General features: G+C 36.3%; 2 protein-coding genes across 7 annotated transcripts in view; both read right to left on the reverse strand.

Moving 5' to 3' along the window:
• The window catches only part of dtx1 (deltex 1, E3 ubiquitin ligase), a 44,304-nt gene extending 42,803 nt beyond the window's left edge, over window positions 1–1,501 (reverse strand). For 4 of the 6 annotated variants that reach the window (XM_067394259.1, XM_067394260.1, XM_067394256.1 and 1 more), the window contains exon 1: window positions 1,266–1,501. The gene's annotated coding sequence lies outside the window, so the exon portion shown is untranslated. Of the gene's footprint in view, window positions 1–450; window positions 582–1,224 lie in introns of those variants that run through there. The other 2 variants (XM_067394257.1, XM_067394258.1) reach the window with 2 other exon arrangements.
• Window positions 1,502–15,653: 14,152 nt separating this feature from the next.
• Window positions 15,654–17,926, reverse strand: LOC137027419 (thyrotropin-releasing hormone receptor). Its single transcript, XM_067395604.1, has 2 exons — window positions 17,150–17,926; window positions 15,654–16,049 (listed from the first exon to the last, which is right to left on the reverse strand). The coding sequence occupies exons 1-2, from the start codon at window positions 17,924–17,926 to the stop codon at window positions 15,654–15,656; spliced, it is 1,173 nt and encodes a 390-aa protein (XP_067251705.1).
• Between the last annotated feature and the right edge of the window lie 275 nt (window positions 17,927–18,201).

The following is an 18,201-nucleotide window of genomic DNA, read 5'->3' on the forward strand; positions in this document are numbered from 1 at the left end:
ACATATCAAAAAATATTTCTGTGAGTGGATATGCATTGCTAAGGACTTCATTTTAATGGTGATTTTCTTAATATTTAGATGTTTTTGCACCCTCAGATTCCAGATTTTCAAATATTGTCCTATCCGAACAAACCATACATCAATGGAAAGCTTATTTATTCAGCTTTCATGGTGTATAAATCTCAGTTTCAAAACAATTAACCCTGGTTTTCTGGTCCAGGGTCATTTTAGATATTAGTTTTAGTTGTTTACATTGCAGTTTCACAATATAAAAAAAATATTTTCATGATTTGTTACCAACATTTTTTCTTTTTTAAAATCAACTTCAATATTTAATGTGGTTCAAATAACATAATATTTTGAGTTTCTGTTGATTAAACCAATAGTTGTATTAACTCAATTTTTTTTATTTTAATGAACTCAAAATTTTAAGGCAACCAGGAAACTTACTTTAAGTTAAACCAACAATTCTTTTTTAGTGTTGACTTTTTCCGTGAGTAGGTTATACTGATGCCACATCCAGAACCTGTAGGAAATCATGTCAGACATTTGCATGCGAACATGATAGACTGAAAAATCACTCATACCGAGAGAGAGAGATCCCTCTCCTCCTGACACCCATGATCAGCCCTTTAATAAACCATAATGAAAGATCCTGTATCAGTGATCAACAACTACATGATCGCTAAACATGATAAACCGATCATAAATCCAGAATAAACCCTTCATATGCTTCTCACTCCGCCGCGCGTGATGTTCTGCGCGCAACCCAAACCCGAATCTAACGGGGAAATAAGCGCGTGCGATCGCATATGTGGCCTCAAATCTGGTCTATTACAACCCAGTTCTAGCCGAACATCTGCCTGAGATCCATGTAAACGGGCAGGCGTGTAGAAGAGCCGGTTCTGCTCGTAAATCTGCTCTCGATTCATCTTCATTTACGAACAAATGATCTCGTTCTTCTCCATATGGACTCGCGATCCGCGTCTCCTCTTGATTTGATTCGATCAGAAACTCATCAGTGCATCACACCGGATCAGATGGGACGATTTTCTCCACTAAAGCGTCTCGCGCAGGTCTAGTCAAAGCGAGGATTCATTAATAGATATAAAATGCGCGCTCACTGATCTCTAGGAATAAATGGGACACACGTTTATTTATTCAAGTGGATGGATACAACATCGTACATGCATTATAATTCATTTTATTTGATTTCTGTTTTACCTCAGAATGGACGCAGAAATGAGGAAAGAGGAATCAGTCACCTGTGATGTGAAGCGTCTCCGCCGAACCGTGTCGAAGAACCGGAGGTTTGATCCAGAATAAAGGACGCAAAAAGCATGTAACCGGCCTCAAACGAAAGGCCGGACAAATAAAGTGTTTGTAGATCACATTACCGACACGAAATGAGCAGAAGAGAGTCAGAATTCACCGTGTTCTGCTGTGCATAAGCTGTATTGGCTGTTGCTCATGTTGTGCGCATCCTCCGCCGCGCGACTGTTGCTCGTGCGCGCGCGCGCGTGTGTGTGTGTGTGTGCAGCTCTATTTACCTCAGCATGGAAATTTCAGCATGAGAAAATCAGATTTTCCGTTCAGACGATCTCATGCGGGACTTCCACCTCAGAAATCCCTTAAAGAGAAACATAATACTTATATTGCTTAAAAATATAATACATTTTACATTGAAAAAAATGGTGTATAAACAATTTTCACTAAGAAATTGCTAGTAAATTGCACTATTATTTACCACAAAAACGTGAACTTTTGAACTAGAAAGACTGAAATAGTATTTTCTTGTAAAATTCATTTTTAATGAATTTATTTACATTAGTCTATTAAAAAAATAACAATTTTGGTAACATAACAAATGAAACCATACTGTAAACTATACACTCTAAAAATAATTTAAAAAAAGAAACAAATTTACAGTAAAATACCGTTTTCCATTGAAACAGTAATATACTGTAAAAACAATGCATTCTGAGTAATATTATTAGTCGTTTTCGAGAAAGTAACCTATAAGCTACTTTCTTGAAAACGATGAATATATAGGCTATTCTGTACATTACAATGCATTCTGGGTAATATTATTTGTTGTTTTCGAGAAAGTAGCTTATAGGCCTCTTAAAACTATAAATATTACCCAGAATGCATTGTTTTTTATAGTATATTACTGTTTCAGTGGAAAACGGTATTTTACTGTGTAAATTTGTTTCTTTTTTTTGTCATTTTTTAGTGTAGTTAAAATTAATAATACTTCTACAGCATGTATAAATCTTAATGTTAATTTTGACAATTACTAAGAAACACATTTGGTAAATCCAATTCGATACAGTTAACGTTGATTTGTATAGCACTTTTCACGATACATATCAGTTCAAAGCAGCTTTATAGACAATGCATGTCAACATTACAATTTAATGAATGCAGTTACCTAATAATGTAATAATTTAGGCAATTAATTAACAATCACTGTTAGCAGTTTAACTGAAGGTAGAAGCAATGAGCTCCTGGAAAAATGTAAAACAAAAAGTTAATAATTTTGCTAACATAAATGAAACCATATTGTAAACTATACACTCTAAAAAATAACTGTAAAAAACTGTAAAAATGCAATTTTCCATTGAAACAGTAATATACTGTTAAAAAAAAAAACAAACAAAAAAAAACAATGCATTCTGGGTAATATTATTAGTCGTTTTTGAGAAAGTAAGTAGAATGCATTGTTTTTACAGTATATTACAATGCATTCTGGGTAATATTATTTGTTGTTTTCGAGATAGTAGGACTCTTTTCCTAAAATGACAAATATTACCCAGAATGCATTGTTTTCACAGTATATTACTTCTGTATATTACAATGCATTCTGGGTAATATTATTTGTTGTTTTCGAGAAAGTAGGCCTCTTTTCCTAAAATGACAAATATTACCCAGAATGCATTGTTTTATGGTATACTACTGTTTCAGTGGAAAATGGTATTTTACTGTGTAAATTTGTTTTCTTTTTTTAGTCATTTTTTAGTGTAGTTAAAATTAACAATTCTTCTACAGCACGTATTAATCTTAATGTTAATTCTGACAATTACAAACACATTTAGTAAACAAAAAGCTGTGTAAACATCTGTTATTGTGAACTAATATTAATGAACAGTAAATAATTGCATTTTTATTAACTAACGTCAACTAAGATTAATAGATGTAGCCTATTTGATAACAAATGAGATCTTATTATAAAGTGTTTTATATTACACAACAGTGTTGCTGACATACTCATATATTCAGAAAACAACAGTGTGATGCTGTCATGAAGTTGTTAATATATTTTCTTCTCGGCCAAAGCATCAATCTTTGCGTGTCACACACTAACTGAAAGCCTGTCTGGAGGAGCGTATGTGAGAGAAACACTGACGCTTGAGTTCAGCACCACTCACTCTCTGATCTGCTCCAGCGTAAGCTCAGATAAGTCAAGTGAGAGGAACAGTGAAACTGTAAGGGTATTATACTGTAGCAGCGCTGTAATACTGTCGCCTCCTTCAAGAGGAACCTTCAAGGTCAATTTAAACATACTCCTGGTATCACAGATGAGGCTTAAAGGATTAGTTCACTTTAAAATGAAAATTCTGTCATTTATTACTCACCCTCATGTCGCTCCACACCCGTAAGACCTTCGTTCATCTGACTTTGGCAGTTTGATACGCGCTCCAAACCACTGATTCGAAACAAATGATTCGTAAAGCTTCGAAGCTTCATGAAGCAGTGTTTTGAAATCGCCCATCGTCCGTTTTTTTTGGCACACAAAAAGGATTCTTGTCACTTCATAACATTAAGGTTGAACCACTGTAGTCACATGACTGTTTTAAATATGTCTTTAGTAGCTTTCTGGGCATTGAAAGTGTTGATTATCTTGCTGGCTATGCAGGCTTGAGCCATCGGATTTCATCAAAAATATCTTAATTTGTGTTCTGAAGATAAACGAAGGTCTTACGGGTGTGGAACGACATGAGGGAGAGTAATAAACTACAATTTGCAAGTAATACCCAACACATATATATATATATATATATATATATATATATATATATATATATGAAGAGTTTTTTTTATTATTATTATTGAGTTTTTAATTGTTTTTAATTGTTCTATATAGTCTAAGTATTTAATGAAATTACATCTGAAGTAACTGCACTGTAAAAAATTATTTTCATGATTTATCACTTTTTTTTTCCGTCAAATCAACTTAAATAATTATAATGTGGTTCAGATAACATAATATTTTGAGTTTCTGTTGATTAAATTAATCGCCTTTATTGCATAAACACAATTTTTTTATTTCAATGAACTCAAAGTTTTAAGGCAACCAGGTAGCTTATTTTTTTTTAAGTTAAACCAACAATTCTTTTTTACAGTGTGTAATAAAAATTAAGAATAAAAGTGATTACATTACAGTAATAATAGTAGTGCACTGTCTATATATATATACAGTGCACTACTATGCAATTAATTACTGTAATTTAATTACTTTTATTCTTAATTTTTCCGTATATATACTGTATATTTTTATTTAAAAAAAAAAAAAGAACATGCCAAATTCCATCTGAATGTAATCAGGAATGACTTTGCAATATTGTAATTAAGTTAGTAAGTTGCATAATATCATTCAGAGTGGAAATTGGTATGATCTGTGATGGTAAAGTCTGTGAAACGATTCAGTTTAACACCACAAAAAGTACCAGGTTGGAAAATTTTGATATATAGCAAAGTAATCTGTTTACAATTACGTTCAGAGATTAATGCTTTAACATTTCCAGACAATAAAACAGTCATTTGAAGAATAATCAACACACCACTAATCATTAATCAACTGCTGCATTCATCATTCATGGTTTTGACTGGACAGGTTGTTCTGAGAAACAGACACAGCGTCCTCTAGTGTCTGAGGAGATTTACTGTACTTCTGAAATCATCACTGACCACAGAAGCAAGACTGTACCCAACATCCACGTTACCAAGGCAACCACAGCATCCGCTTACAGCCTGATGAGAGCGTGCAAAACAAATTATAAACACTGCGAAAGGATCATTCCTGCTCTGAACAAGCGTCTGACGTCTGTAACTTCATAAAAAACTTAGTAGCCTATTTTTGTCTTGTTTTCAGTCTAAATACAGTCTAAATTCAGTCTTTTTTTTTTTTCTTGTTTTCCGGAGGAAAAATCTAAATGAAGTGAGTTTTTGCTTTAAACAAGCAAAATTATATGACAATGGGGTAAGAAAAATAATAAAATGAGATTTCAAACAGAAGCAAGATTATTTTTCTTACTCTATTGGCAGATTAAAGCAAAAATTCAATTTTTCCCCACAGAAAACAAGAAAAAATATCTTATGTCATTTTACTTATAGTAAAAGCATCTGGATTTAAGAATTTTTAGATATTTAGACTGAAAACTAGACAAAAATGCTAAATAAGAAAAGCATTTTTGCAGTGAGGTTGCTAAATGGACATTACAAAACTAGGAGACTATCAGAACAAAGAGTGATCTTGATTTGAAGAAACTCCTATAAAATGAATTACCAAACAAAAATGTTTCAATCTTTTCAACTAGCTACTAGAAGAAGGGGGTTGAATTTGGTGGGGGGGAAGGATGAATTTCTTAATAAACTGTTAGTTCTTCATGTCTGAGATATGACAACAACAACAAAAGTGAACATCCTCACACACCAAATGAGAGAAATCCTGATGCCTGGACTGAAATCCACTCAGTAGCTCCACACTGCAGGATGAACGCCATGTTTGTAGTTACTTCATCCAGCCACTAGAGGAGGCCATCTCACTGCTTCATGAAGGACTGGGTTAGCAAACACACCTGGGCTGTTTTTCCGATATTGTGTATTCTCTTGAGTAGGTAGGGGAGGTTGGGGTAAGATGAGCCATTTTTTACTTATGTGGTTCTCAAGATAAGGGAAAATGAGGCAGAAGTACAATGAAAGTATTTAAAATAGGATGTTTTCCTATCATTTTGAATGATCAGAATAGGTCTATGACAAAGGGTTCTAAAAATATGGCTTCTCATAAAAAAGTGTTCCTCTGGCTCAATTTACCCCAGGTTTGGGGTAAGTTGAGCCGAGTTATTAGGTGGGTATAAACTGACCTTCTGAATGAATCTGAATCAAACCCATGTGAACTTGTAAATATAACCTCTTTTAAAAACTAATAGAATAATCAAATCTCAATCTCCGTTTACAAATATTTATATTTCTTTTCATAAAGCTACCTTAAACAACATAAAACAACCAAATTAAGTTGAAATTTAAATATGTTTAATTGTTCGCATTTTTGAAACACCAAAAAAAACAGACTAAACAGAGAATTTGAGTCAAATTAAATAAAAACTGAATTGGGATGAATACATTTTACTGAAACTAATAAGTATTTTAGTATTTTCTGCAATGTTGACCATGTTACAGACTACTGGTGGAAAGACATATGATAAAACATCATCTGGTTCATATCAGAGAAGGATTTGGTGGACTTATCAAAAATGGCCATTTTAAAATCCATCATATGCACACTATTATTGTCAGATTATGAATATTGTCAGAGTTCTTTGATTTCATACATATGTTTTTTTTGTCTCATAGGAGTAATTGGGACACTTTTTGCCATTGAGATGACTGGGAAAACGTGTCCCAATCAATCACCCTGCTGTTTTTCAACTATTATATCGGCTAGTAAGGAAGTATACGATTTCGGATGCAGCCTTGGGCATAAAAAATAAATGTAGAACGCTGATTTAACACTGAGGGTGACTAAACATACTTATTGTTTAGTTAATTATTCAATGTTGTTTAAAGATTTTTTTTAAAAAATGGATGCCTGCTTACAGTTTTAAATAAAGAAAGAATATGCTGTTCCCTCCTCAGTGTATCTTCAAAAGAGGGTCAATATATAATTGTGGGAGATTTTGAGTTTGAATAATTCTGGGAAAAAATATATTTATTTACAAAATATTATTATCTTCCCTGATAAATCATCCCTGAAATATTTTGTTTTTAGTAATTGCCAAGCTCAGGCATGATTAATTTCAGATATTTAGTTTTAAAAACAAGAAGTTTACTCATTATTTGGTCAACTATGTTACGGACAAAACCTATAAGTTTTAACTTTATGTAAATGGCATTACTCTTGGAAGAATATGTGTCTATTTACCTACCTTTCAATTAAAATTCCCAATTAATTAAGAAAATACACATTTTGTTCAATTGAAACCCCAAATTTCAAGTACTGAAGTAACCAGTCTGTATATTTTGTTTCCAAACTGCTTGATTCATGATAATTTTCTTGATTAAATTATGCTGAGGTATATATTTGACAGCTACTCAGTTTCTAAATATTTACTTGGAGATTAGGGAACCATTGAAATACATATATTTTTTAAAAAAACATAATGGTAACTTAATTGACAGCCCAGTATCATAGTTGACAAAAGTAACATAGTTGACTGGACATGACAAAGTAGGATGACGTATTTAACAAACACAATCCTAAACTATATCAATTATTATATGTTAGCTAATGTTTTATTGCATTTAATCAAGACCTGTTGAATATTTCATGACATAAAGGAGAAATACAGACGCACATCAGTTTAAACTGTTTGTGTCAAAACTAAATTTCCTTCATTTAAACAGTCAGTGCCCCCAAAATGCTTAGTTCCTTTGGCATTGTGTAAGCACTGCAAGTCAAAATGTTTAGATGTTTTGTCACTATGGCAAATATCCCTCATGTCCACCTTTCAGTCTTAGTCCAGTCCTTCACTGACAATGGTTACTGTACAGTTTTTGTCTAGCTAACAGAATACAATTGTGTGTAAAACTGAAAAAAGACAGGATTTTAGGGTAAGAGTAGCCTCCAAGGTTTGACATCATATATTGCACTCATACTGCCAAGGAAATTGTAACCATTATCATTCACACACATAAAGTAACTTCCATACATCAGAGTAAAAGGAAAATGTATACAGCATAATATACTGTAATATAAACACACAAACAAAAAATAATGAAAATTATATGCAGCCTACAGTGCTGTAAATAAAGCTGGAGTTTCACAACTAACAGTTCTTCACTGGTCGCTCGTTTCCTTCCAATGCCATTATTCTCTACAATAGCGTAAAAAAAGAAAACATCAAATCAGTCATACAGAAGAGTCATACACTACATTACAGACAATTACATAGGAATGTTCTATGTTCTCCACAACTTCATTATACTACTGGCCACTACTCCAGTGGTTCCAAACCTGGGGTACATGTAGCCCTATGCAGAGGTACTACAGGGGGTATTTGACAGAAAGGGGAGGGGGAAAATCATCAATGACTAGACTTACTGAAATGTTACAGTAAAACCCACAGTATTAGATTTACATGGGAGGCACTAATTGCAGCTCTTTGACCCTTTTTCTTATTGTATGTTATATTCTTCAAAATAAGGATTATAATGATAATTGCATCATACAGTAAGCTGCAGTTTTTAGGCAAAATGTTGAAGTCAGATAAGTCAAATACTTTCATACCTGGATTACCTGGATACACAAATGAGGTAAAGTGGGTACTGAAGCCAAACAAGTTTGGGAACAACTGCTTAATTGTAAAAAAGTTATAATGATGGACAACCAGTAACTGACTTACATGTTACATGTTAGTCAAGTTCTAGTTTCACCTGATTGTCAATTGCTGTAATAATTTATCAAATGTTCCAAGGATTCATATATGGTATTCATGGTATTATGTTCTTGACTAATTTTGACAATTGAACAAACTATTGTGCATGTGATGACTTATACAATGAAATGACGCTGACACGTTTTGGAGCAAACAACCATTAGACTGAGAATCGACAATCAGTTTAGATCAACAAGATCTATTCACTTGGAAATTGTGCTAAATGTAGGCTACCTGTACTTAATCATTCCCAAAGATGTAGTGAGACATTGAGACATGTACTTAGACATTTGCAATTTGCAAAATGAATGAGAAATTCAATTCTGTTGTGAACAATTGCCAAGTGGTTTAGAGGTTTGTCCATGTAGTTTTGAGAATATAATTTCTGTTTCAAGAAATGAGCCAAACCAATGGAGAAAAACTGTAAGATATGATTTGGCAATATCTTCCGAACACATCTCTTTTTATTTCAACATGACATGCTGTCACGTGCTTTGGGGCAGGAATCAACCTGAGCACATCTTTTCTGCAGCAGATAATCGTGGCATTTGCCTGAAAACAAGTTTACTTTTATAATATTTATTGCAAAGTATTTTATAGTTACTGTACAATTAGAATATTAAATGAACTCCTGAAAACTATAAGAACATGTCATGAATGTCAACTATGTTACTCTTGGTCAACTAAGTTACCTTTGCAGAGTAACATAGGTGACTGGTAACGTAGTTGACATTTTTGCTGTTTTTAGGGATAAAATCAAAATGGTGAGTGGAATTGAAATTCAAAGTTATTTATGAATTCATTGTAGTAACATTGTTGACATATGATAAGTACACATTTGCCCTAAGCACTACTTTAGGTGAAATAACTGAAAATGTGGAGGGAGAACATACCTTGGAGTCTTGCTAGTTTTCTTTTCAGGAGGAAATGACATCATGTGGAGCAGGTCATGTGATTTGGAAAACACACTCTTCCTTGAGGGGTGTATTTGCTATGGGTAACTTAGATGACAGCGACTTCTAGGACATATATTCAATTTGTCAATTTCTATTGAAAATGTGACATATTGCCCAAAAAGACACATTGTTCACAATTACTTCAACTTAATGTAAATAATATAATTAAAACTGTTTTTAAATAAGTTTTTTAAATGTTTTTTTAGGTAATGAGATTGTGGTTGTAATTCATTTCGGACGGTTATTTAGTTGACATTTTAGGGATATTTAGTAATTTTTTATAAATATATGATTATTTCCATAATAATTAACTATGAAATTTGTAAAGACAAGATCATGAAGAACACTGAAGACTTTTAAAATTTTATTTTAATAATCATGTTTGCGAGATAAATCTCATGGACATGAAAACTCCCTCAATTATATATTGACCCAAGAAATGATTGGAATGACAGTAGGGGAGGCTCTGGCCCGCCTCGAGCCGAGGCGCAGAGATCCAGTGTCGCCGCTCGAGCGCCTCCTCCACCACGGAGTAATGGCCCTTTCACACAGGACGCGGTATGCGCTGCGCTATAAAACCCATTTGTTTCAATGGCTTGCGCCGCGCGAGAACTGCGTCGACCAAAGCGCAGACGCAGCGGAGCGCAGCTTGCGCGCACGCCGCGGTCAAAGTTCAAAATAGTTCAACTTTTGCCGCTGCGCTCTGTGACGATTACCCGCGCGACCAATAGCAGCATCCAAACAATCGGAAAGCAAAATGGACGAACAGCTATTTACTGTGTTGGAATTTCCAGAGCTATACAATACAAGTTTGCTGGTCGTATATTGACATCGGGAGAAAAGCTGTGTCATGGAGACATGACAGACACTGTCAAGAGCTGCTTTCTTTCTTCTTCTTACAAGCAGGGCTATTGCTATTGCTCACTTCTTAGCACAGCCCGGGACATATACTTTACTGCTGACCGAAAGGTGGAACAACAGTCAAGTGACTATGTATAAAACTCCCGCTACATGTTTGGAAAATTCCGCCTACTGTGCTCTCTCAGCGCAGCGCAAATCGCTTTGTATCTGAAGGGCTGCGCTGAACCCAGCGGCGAGCGCAGCGCATGCCGCGTCCTGTGTGAAAGGGCCTTAAGTCGCAAAAGCGACGGGATGCGAAGAGAAGGAGAGGTGATCTGAGAGAGGTGATCAATCGCCGGCGCGATCAGCATCGCTGATCGATCCCCTTTCCTGGCGAGGGAAATTTCGTTTTGGTTAAAATTTCCTTCGCCCCTTTTCTTTGTCCTCCCGGGTTACATTTTTAACTATGCACGTTCGGGATAACACCTTTGAACAGTCAGACCGGTGGCCGGCCAATGATGAATTTTCTTTCTGAAGGCCCGCCTTCTGGCTTGATAGTGAAACGGTTCGGTGGTTTACGGAACCAGGGATATCGTTCTTCCCCTTTGATAAGGAATGAAGACGGATTCTTTGGTCTGCGAGCCACGGGAAGGTAAGACAGGGTCTGGTTTAAATTTGACCTTGTTTTTAATTCCTGTTTCATTTCCTGAATGTGTAACAGTAAATGTGTTAGGGGTTCTTTGAGCAGAACTGGAGTGTGAGATTGACTGAACAAGCCACAAAATGGCTGCTGTTCAGTTTTTCTCTGTATGCTCAGCCGTTCGGCTATCTTCAGTATAGTTTGAGCTGGCACTCATCACTTCAGTTGCTTGGGCTAGGGCTGTGGTGCGTATGGTATATGTGAAGTTAAGTTCTCATATGTATTGTAGTTCTGGCCTCCTCCTGAGGGAGTGGCCTGTTTTCAGTCTGCCCATATTATCCCCTTGCTATAATATATAGGTGCAATAATGGGTGTAACAGCTAGGTTTAGACTATTTTGTTAGAACCTGATGCTGTTTTCTCAGGTGGTAGGCTATATATTGTCTAGGCCCCACTCTCTAGAACTTTCATGCTGTGAGAAAATGTTCTCTTCCGAGCTCCTTGTTTTCCTTGAGTTGACGATGCAATTAGCTCCGGCTTGGAACAGATTTGAGAATCTGTGGTTGGGATACATTTTTCTCCTTTTTCTTGAAGCATGCATATCAAAGTTCCTTTGAAGTTCGTTTGCCCTACATTTGTATGTGAGCTTAATATGCTGCCACAGGTTGACACCTGCTTTTGTATAGTAGGCCCTTTTTGAGAAAAGCCTGGCCTCTATCTAAAAGTGTTTGGTGACCCCCCTTTAAGCCCCGGCTAGGAGAGTTTTTTGTTGTCACTGAGTGCTTCACCTGTTGGTTTGCATACTCAGGGTGGATAGATCACTTTCTGTTTAAAGTGTGTATCTGTCAGCTCCCTTTCAGTTATCTGTCTGTAGCAGCTATATTGCATATACGGTGATTGTAGGCTAGTTTGTTAAGCCTCTTTCCAGGTAGCAATAGTGTTGTATTGGCTGTTTCATGGATATCAGTGCTCACATACTGTGTTTACACTGCTTCAGGCCCTGCAGCATGTTTGTTTGAGGTGGTAGGCTTGATTAGCCTCACATAGACCATGTTGGTTGTTTCGGTTCCCTTTAGTCACAGAACTTAGGGTGCCTGTTTGGAAAGTGTAGCCTAGCACAGGTTGTAGTTAGCTTCCCATAGCTAGTGGGTTAGAGCTGGTTCCCTGTAGCTTGGTCCCCTGGAAACTCACGAGCTGAAGCCTTGTGTCATTGAATCGGTAGGCCTCTTCTGGCCTCCGTTTTAGTTTACATATGGGCACAGTTTGTGTTTTTCTGTGTGGCTCTGGATGAGATGTCAGTAGTGAAGCCTTACTGAGGTTCGGCTTAATCTATTGTTGCCTCTTTGAGTCAATGATTCTAGTTGAGCTAAGAGCCACCTAGGGATTAGGTTGGACCTTGTGCTCCTGGAAACGGCCACAAGACTTACGCTGTATAGAGCAGATGTTTACCAGGCTTTTGAGTGTTGCAACATTTGAAACATCTAGTGTAAAGGTGAATTCTGAGTAAATAAGTGTGTGATGAATAACTGTCCCTGACATCAAGAGCATGACAGGATCTGAAAAAAAAAAAAAAATGAAAGCATGAACTAAATAGCTAAAAATAAAGCAAACAAATATAACTACAAACAGAACAGAAGAAATGGAGAGTCGAAGTGGAAATGCAGATAGTGATGGAGATTCTGTTCAGAGAAATATGACCAGTGTTTGATCAGATGCAGTGCATTTATGAAACGTGTGCTTTTATTCCCACAGGAAATGATAAAACGGCTATTTTTACCTGGTATCTGTCAGGAATGAAGCAGAATGACAGATGAAAACAGGTAAAGGAAGTAAACAGACATGAAGCACCACCAGGCTAAATTTATTTTCGCAACTTTTTTCATGCTCTTAATACATTCAGATGAAAATTACAGTGTTCAATAACTCTTTCCAATCACAGCAAAACAGAGATTGAAGGGCAATAAACAGTTTATATCATAAATACAGTGTGAGAGGAAGAGGCTCTTTTTATTTGACAATTAAACCAAACCCTTGTTTCTTTATCTATCGCTAGTAACATTTAAAATACAGTATTGCATTTCATTAAAACACATTTCTTTTGAGATGTTTAAAGAGTTCATATTATGAAGTATCCAGTGTTTCCTAAAATTTAAAGTACTATCAAACATACGTAACTTAAAACCTAAAAAAAAAAAGGTTTTATTTTATGTCTTGGAAGGAGGTTTTCCATTTTAAAAGTAATATTTTATTTTCCTAATACAATAAACTCGTATTTTAAAAAACAATGCAAATTTGATTCCTCCTGATACGGTTCCCTCGAATGTTTTATTCATACTTTAACATTAACAGAGACATGCCAACACACAAAGAGCTGAATAATTAAATTATTTCTCACATTTATGAATACAGCGCTGTCAACATTTACTGGATCGATCACAACAACCACACTGATGTATGATAATTCAATTTATATGCAAAATTTCTATACAATCTGTATACAAAAATGAATGAAAGCCACTGTTCCTTGTGAGAGACGAGCGCGGCTGCGCTCTCCAGTAACTTTCTACACTCCACAGGCGCCGCATGCAATGTTTTTGTCAGGAGACAGGAGTAACAACTGCAGATTATGAGTTACCTGCGGTGAGTCCGACATAATGAATCCACTAACACGACACAGCGAATGACGGTGGTAAACACTCGTGTTCCAATACTCGTGCATTCCTTTGAAATGAGCTGTGAAGGAGGGGGGCTGTTCTTACGCATGCGCTCATTTCAAAAACTCACTAACAGTCTTTGGATTCTCAGTCGACGAAAAAATCCTCTCTATCACCTTTAAAGTAATGTAAGTTACAATGACTTACTTATGGAAGCTTGTTTCCACCACTAAATAAAAAACTAAAAAAGGTAATTGCAAATATTTATCTCGCAATTCTGACTTTATATCTCAATTCTGATTTTATATCACCTAATTCTGACTTCATAACTTGCAATTCTGACTGTTTTTCTCGCAATTCTGACTTTATATCTCGCAATTCTGATTTTATAAATCACAATTCTGACTTTATATCTTAATTCTGACTTTATAACTCGCAATTCTGACTTTATAACTCGCAATTCTGACTTTATAAATCGCAATTCTGACTTTATATCTCAATTCTGGCTTTATAACTTGCAATTCTAACTTTATAAATCGCAATTCTGACTTTATATCTCGCAATTCTGACTTTATATCTCGCAATTCTGACTTCATATCTCGCAATTCTGACTTCATATCTCGCAATTCCAACTTTATAACTCGCAATTCTGACTTCATAAATCGCAATTCTGACTTTATATCTCAATTCTGACTTTATATCACGCAATTCTGACTTTATATCACGCAATTCCGACTTTATATCTTGCAATTCCGACTTTATATATCGCAATTCCGACTTTATATCTAGCAATTCCAACTTTATAAATCGCAATTCTGACTTCATAAATCGCAATTCTGACTTTATATCTCAATTCTGACTTTATATCACGCAATTCTGACTGTATATCACGCAATTCTGACTTTATATCACGCAATTCTGATTTTATATCTCGCAATTCTGACTTTATAAATCGCAATTCTGACTTTATTTCACACAATTCTGACTTTATCTCGCAATTCCGACTTTATATCTCGCAATTCCAACTTTATAAATCGCAATTCTGACTTTACATCTCACAATTCCGACTTTATAAATTGCAATTCTGACTTTATATCACGCAATTCTGACTTTATATCTCGCAATTCTGACTTTATAAATCGCAATTCTGACTTTATTTCACACAATTCTGACTTTATCTCGCAATTCCGACTTTATATCTTGCAATTCCGACTTTATATCACACAATTCCGACTTTATATCACGCAATTCTGACTTTATATCACGCAATTCTGACTTTATATCTTGCAATTCCGACTTTATATCACGCAATTCTGACTTTATATCTTGCAATTCCGACTTTATATCACGCAATTCCGACTTTATATCACGCAATTCTGACTTTATATCTTGCAATTCCGACTTTATATCACGCAATTCCGACTTTATATCTCGCAATTCTGACTTTATATCTTGCAATTCCGACTTTATATCACGCAATTCTGACTTTATATCTTGCAATTCCGACTTTATATCACGCAATTCCGACTTTATATCACGCAATTCTGACTTTATATCTTGCAATTCCGACTTTATATCACGCAATTCCGACTTTATATCTTGCAATTCCGACTTTATATCACGCAATTCTGACTTTATATCACGCAATTCTGACTTTATATCTTGCAATTCCGACTTTATATCACGCAATTCCGACTTTATATCTCGCAATTCTGACTTTATAAGTCAGAATTGTGAGATATATTTCATGGCATAAACAAGCTTCAGTACTTACTGATCATATAATATTTAAGATAAAAATAAAAATGAAGTTGCAACTTTTTATTTTTATTTCTTATTTTCACTTTTCATGAATCAGAGGCTCCTGACATTAATGTGCTCAGATCAAGCGTGTCTGTCTTCATACCATCGTGTTTCTTCTCTGCTCTCTGTGCGTTGTTTTCACCGGAGAATTCTTTTATGACGCTGTAGTAAACACTTACGGTGCATTTTCCAGCTCGGCCCTGATCTGACCTGCGTTTACACTCGCAGAGCCTCTTAAAAGCAGCGCGGAACTTCTGCGACATGGCGTTGTAGATGATGGGGTTGACAGCGCTGTTGGTGTAAATGCACATGCGACAGAAGAGCAGGAACCAGGTGTTGAGATACGGCGGGTCCATGAGGGAATTCACCACCACCAGAGTCCGGTACGGCATCCAGAGGAGAGTGAACAGAACCACCACCACCGCCAGCATCTTTGTGACCTGTAACGCAAACATGAGAAGGGAAGTGTGAGCTGCTGCATTTGTTTTGTGTAAGACACACATGATTGCATTACTCTTAGGAAATGTGTGAAAGCACCGCTGGTCTCAAAATAACTCGGATCCCTCCTTCAATGTAAATCTGAGAATTTTTTGCCCTTTTTTTCCAGAAAAAAAAAAAGAAAGAAAAAGTAATTTAAAAAAAAAGGTAACTATAAACACAAAATTATATAAACTCGCAATTGCATCTTATAAAGTCAGAATTGCACGATATAAACTCACAAAAAGGATTGTTTTTTCGATTTTATATCTCGCAATTCTGACTTTATATCACGCAATTCTGACTTTATATCTCGCAATTCCGACTTTATAACTCGCAATTCCGACTTTATATCTCGCAATTCCGACTTTATATCTCGCAATTCTGACTTTATAACTCTGACTTTATATCACGCAATTCTGACTTTATATCTCACAATTCTGACTTTATATCACGCAATTCTGACTTTATATCTCGCAATTCTGACTTTATATCTCGCAATTTCGACTTTATATCTCGCAATTCTGACTTTATAACTCACAACTCTGACTTTATATCTCGCAATTCTGACTTTATATCTCGCAATTCTGACTGTATATCACGCAATTCTGACTTTATATCTCGCAATTCCGACTTTACATCTCGCAATTCTGACTTTATAAATCGCAATTCCGACTTTATATCTCATAATTCCGACTTTATAACTCACAATTCCGACTTTATATCATGCAATTCTGACTTTATATCACGCAATTCCGACTTTATATCTTGCAATTCTGACTTTATATCTCGCAATTCCGACTTTACATCTCGCAATTCCGACTTTATATCTCGCAATTCTGACTTTATAACTCGCAATTCCGACTTTATATCTCGCAATTCCGACTTTATAACTTGCAATTCCTCCTTCAATGTAAGTCTGAGGAATTTTGTGCCCTTTTGGCCAGACAAAAAAAAGAAAAGAAAAAGTAATTAAAAAAAAATTGCAACTCATTTTTTATAGTTTTTCTTAATTTCTTTCATTTTTTCTATTTCTAGAATTTAGATGATAGACAGATCAAACCTGTTTTCTGGATGTCGCACTGTTTGTTTTACAGGACACCTTCACTGAACTCTGCCGTCGGCCCTGATGGACGGAGAACCTCTGCTCTGACAGATTCATCGGCAGTGGGTCCTGAAACAAAATCCTAGCGATCAGACCGTACAGAACCAAAGCCACGACGAGAGGAACGACATAAAACAAGGTAAAGTCCAGGAAGTATATGGGCATATAGAGGTTCCTGGACACCCGATATCCACACCGGACCACGACGCCATTAGCATAAACCGTCTCATTTGTGTCCACCAGGAAGAACCACATGATGCAGTACAGAGACGTGAAGAGCCAAACGCAGGCGATGATCTTCTTGGCTCGTGACACGGTGCAGATGAACTGGGCTTTGATGGAGTGGCAGATGGCGATGTAGCGCTCGATGGTGAAGGCTGTGATGGAGCAAGACGAGACGTTGATGCCCAGGTACTGCAGGTACGTGATGCAAACGCAGCCGGCGTAGCCGTAGATCCACGAAGCCACGACCTCGGAGATGTTGGGCAAGCCGGCGGCCAGCAGAACTGTCAGATCGGCCACTGCCAGACTCACCAGGTAACAGTTGGTTGCAGTCATCATATGCTTGGTACGGATCACCACCAAAACCACCATGACGTTCCCAGCGATTCCCACCCCACAGATCAGCAGCGACAGAGATATGGTGACCAGCTGAACCTCCAGCGAGTTCTCCGGCATTGAGGAGTTTCTATCGGGATGTGTCAAGGTGCTGTTATCCATCGTGGTGTTTCCCATTTCAGCCGTCTCAACAAAATCCTGGAGAAAGTTTGAGAGAAGTGAGATCAAGTCTACTTATTTGAGAGCAGATCAATGAAATGTCACTCACTGAGATGCTGGATGATCCAGTAAGAGGAACGACTTCTTCTCCAGAGAGATGCTGCATCTACTGAGAAAACAAGACTCGGTCCTCTTCTTCTCTCCTCCTCCTCCTCTTTCACTCACTACCAATGAATCTCGCTCTCTCTCTCTCTCTTGTGGTTCTTATCAAAAGCTTTGTGTTCAGTTAGAAA

Source organism: Chanodichthys erythropterus, chromosome 9 (genome assembly GCF_024489055.1).
Source record: "Chanodichthys erythropterus isolate Z2021 chromosome 9, ASM2448905v1, whole genome shotgun sequence".
In the NCBI taxonomy this organism is placed as follows: Eukaryota; Metazoa; Chordata; class Actinopteri; order Cypriniformes; family Xenocyprididae; genus Chanodichthys; species Chanodichthys erythropterus.

What these genes read in the sequence shown, in the direction of transcription:
- LOC137027419 (XM_067395604.1), bottom strand. Translation starts at nt 17,926, where the DNA reads ATGGGAAACACCACGATGGATAACAGCACCTTGACACATCCCGATAGA. An exon ending in GTGCGACATCCAGAAAACAG is followed by an intron (nt 16,050 to 17,149) that starts GTTTGATCTGTC and finishes TTTGCGTTACAG; the next exon opens with GTCACAAAGATGCTGGCGGT.